Below are 1866 nucleotides of genomic sequence, written 5' to 3'. Positions count from 1 at the left end.
CTTATTTAATAATTTTTAAATAATGATTATATATATTTCAGTTTCAAACTGTTTACCATTCTCAGGAGCTATAAGGTAAGATCCATATTCACGTATAAGTAATTCATCAGCCCCATGTTCTTGTAATTGTTTATAAAATTTAAGTAGAATACTTATCTGCAAGAAAATTAAGCATGTTATAAAAATATAAAAAAAGTATCAAACTGAAAAATCCAAGAACAAAATAATACCTTTTATAAATTTAAATTTAGTTGTGACAATGTTGAAAATAAAATAATGATTACATACTACTGATATACAAGTCCAATTCATGGCTGTGAGGCTGAATAAATAAATATATACTACTGATATACAATAGTTAATAAATAATACACTGATCTCAGTGCTACAGAATTTACATTAGAATTTATTATGCGATAAACAGTATACATGATACAATTTTTAAAACTTACTCTAATTTTTGACTTATCACCACTTAAGTTAGAAATATGAAACAAAACTCCATCAAAGTCTGCTATAACAACATCTGTAGATTCTGGTTTGTGACTATGAAAAAATGTATATTCATTATATTAAATATGTCAAATACAAAATTATGAGAAGTTTGAGAAATGAATGATTTAATGTTATTGTTTTTTCATACATTTTAATTACATATTAATTGCACACATTACCTATTTACATTTTCTTATCACTTTTTAAATTAAAATAGTTTCATTAAAGTATTAAAATATAAGATCAAGTGTTAAAACTACTGCACTTTATATAAATATTTGTTTAACATAATGCAAGTAAATAGTAGTTGACTTTAAAGTCGTTCATTTAAAAGAAACTATATAATATTTGTGAATGTCAAAATGATTCATTTATGTTTTACTAAAATAAACAGTACAAGTATTTGAAACGGACACCGCCCTAACTTGTAATCCTTAACTTTATGTTAGGAATGTATAAAATATCTTGACCTTAAAAATGAAGCATTTTACTTACCCCGACAAAGCATTTTTTATTTTGTTAGCTAACGTTTCTTCTAGTATCCTATTGTGTATCTCTAATAAAATCATTATTATAACTTATATTAATTAATTTTACTATTATAACACAGTAGTTACTAATTATCTACCGAGAAATTTAATCATATACACGATTCTGACTAATTTCTAATCTTTTCTCTTGAACCAAGTGATCGAAGGTTTAACATAGCCAGGTCACTCAACCACGCGTTACGTTATACCACTACTAAGGCAGTTGATTTATTGAACAATGTTCAGTTCACATTATTTTTTATTGAATATACTAAAATCTCAGTACTTTAATTACTTCTATTTTTCAAGTTATTTACTTTACAAACAAATATTTCTAATAAATAAATTTTTTAAAATGTATCGATAAATTATTCTACCAAACTAGTTACAACTAAATTACTAGATTCATAATAACGGAATAATATTTCGACGTTCACGCTCCACGACTCATGCGAACCAACTATGAGACCATACTGTGCGATTCTCATGCGAATTCACCTTCTCTAGTTCCAACGTACTTACCCATATGCATATTCATAACGAACTTTCTTCTATAATGCTTTAGGTTGGTAACGCCAGCTCCATACTTTCGTTCTGTCCGATGAGAGGGCATAAGTTTTCAAGCACTGTTAATAACTCAAAGAAAAAAGAAAGAAAAAAAAGAACTATAGTTTAGAGGCTTAGGGATCAGATACACATCGTCTGCAGCAGCCCCAACGATGATTTTAAATAACAGACGATTCTTAGACGAAATGTCTTTCATTTTCCTCTTTTCACGGCATGAATCCTCATCCTGAGTAGTACCAGAACGTAGGTTTTGGTAGGCAAGATCCCATTCTCG

The 1866-nt window shown here is 27.9% G+C and overlaps 1 protein-coding gene across 1 annotated transcript in view; it reads right to left on the bottom strand.

Moving 5' to 3' along the window:
* The window catches only part of LOC108573602 (actin-related protein 2/3 complex subunit 2), a 1878-nt gene extending 814 nt beyond the window's left edge, over nt 1-1064 (bottom strand). Inside the window, exons 1-3 of the mRNA XM_017936065.1 lie at nt 991-1064; nt 453-546; nt 50-156 (exon numbers count right to left, since the gene is read on the bottom strand). Coding sequence (XP_017791554.1) covers nt 50-156; nt 453-546; nt 991-1064 — 275 coding nt within the window. The remainder of the gene's footprint in view (nt 1-49; nt 157-452; nt 547-990) is intronic.
* Between the last annotated feature and the right edge of the window lie 802 nt (nt 1065-1866).

This window comes from Habropoda laboriosa, unplaced genomic scaffold (assembly GCF_001263275.1).
Source record: "Habropoda laboriosa isolate 0110345459 unplaced genomic scaffold, ASM126327v1 scaffold128, whole genome shotgun sequence".
Classification (NCBI taxonomy): domain Eukaryota; kingdom Metazoa; phylum Arthropoda; class Insecta; order Hymenoptera; family Apidae; genus Habropoda; species Habropoda laboriosa.
Note: the sequence above shows the minus strand (reverse complement) of the source record. Positions and strands in the feature narration are given on the sequence as shown.